We start from the raw sequence: 1,501 nt of genomic DNA, 5'->3' as shown, positions 1-1,501 counted from the left end.
ACCCACCAAGCCTTGGGTTGCAACGATAGTACTTCACGTAAGGATGGTCCAACCAGTAAGGACCACAAGCCAATAAAAACTCTTAACTTAACTACACTTCACATACAAGCTCTAGCTTACTTAGCTTGAATGTCTACGATCACACAGAGCAAACACTACCGCGCACGCCCTAAAATCAAGTGCTCAGTTTGCTCACAACACACCCCGCAACGGCAATGTAATTGTGTACAGACCCACCTACGAGTGTACTTAAACAGTAAGCTACTCAATTACAGTGGCGGAAGTACAATAACATTAATAGAGGTAACAATTCTACTTACGAGTCTGATCATGGTGGGGCTCATGACACCAACTATCCAGACAAAAGTACTTAAACCTCACACAGCAAAGTTTACCAACGACTGCCAGAGCTACCACTCGAGTGGCGCTTATTGCAACCATCATCACCCTTCTTATGCCAACCGTCATCAGAGCCATAGCTTTTACCCCAGCTCTTCTTATAGGGACGTCCACGATAGTCTTCACGTACCCAATTACGAGAGCCACGGTCTTGGAAAACCTCCTCAACCATCGTAGTCAAACGACTCAAATTGGACTTGATCTCATCGATCTGACTTTGAATATCACCCACCTTGTCCTGGGTGTTGCCGGTCTGAGCATCTTTTCCACTTTCAGTACTCATAGGAGTATCACTTCTCTGGGATAGATCCACGAGCTTACTGAAGAAGTTGTTCGACTTGCTTGGTGACGTAGGCGGTGTTCCTTTATCCGGCCTAACCACCAACGGGGAGATACTACCAATATCCAAGGCTTCATAACCAATGGACTCTACAGCATTCAAGTCGCAAATAGTTGAGCTAGCATAAAAGGTCTCAGCTTCACCTTCATTTGGGCAATGAACGTGTGCTTTACCTATCTGCACGCATGCACAAAACCGTGACGGCGAGCGCTGTCTCCTTTGTGCTGAGACTCTCTCATCTGCGCTTGTTGTACCAAGCCACTTCTTCAGCGTCAATGTCGATCTTCTAGTCAATAGCCCTGTGTTATGTTTAACATTAAGTGCTACCCACTCCTTGTCTCGAAATTGTGGACAAAAGGACCGCATACGCAGTGAAGGCTTGAACCGACTGCTGTCACCCTCCGCGCCATTGGGATTGGATAAAGGGAAACCACATACAGAGCCCTTCATTTCATCCCAATATAGTAGAAGGACTTCATACTCATCCATAGATCGTTGGCTAATCTTGACCATATGTAAGATATGATCATTACCTCTGCCATCGATCACCAAGCCAGCTTCATTATCACCAAACCACATCAAGGTGTTCACCGAAATAAGAGATTTACCCTTAACATTCAGCCACCCGCCTTCATTAGGTGATACCACTTTAAGAACATGAGCCACACTATCTGTCATCTTCTTGCCTTTGGCGTTAACAACCACAGATACTCCTTGAACTTGCTCAACTTTATAGGGGCCTTGCCAAGGAATATCCAACTT

At 45.6% G+C, this 1,501-nt stretch overlaps 1 protein-coding gene across 1 annotated transcript; it reads right to left on the bottom strand.

Annotated features, from left to right (window-relative positions):
• Nucleotides 1-391: 391 nt before the first annotated feature.
• Pmar_PMAR014555 (hypothetical protein) lies at nt 392-912 on the bottom strand (the record flags this gene model as incomplete). The annotated part of the gene is made up of 1 exon (XM_002769900.1): nt 392-912. A coding segment is annotated over one exon (521 nt), but the record flags the coding sequence as incomplete, so codon positions are not given.
• Between the last annotated feature and the right edge of the window lie 589 nt (nt 913-1,501).

Source organism: Perkinsus marinus (assembly GCF_000006405.1).
Source record: "Perkinsus marinus ATCC 50983 genomic scaffold scf_1104296964502, whole genome shotgun sequence".
Taxonomy (NCBI): Eukaryota; Perkinsozoa; order Perkinsida; family Perkinsidae; genus Perkinsus; species Perkinsus marinus.
Note: the sequence above shows the minus strand (reverse complement) of the source record. Positions and strands in the feature narration are given on the sequence as shown.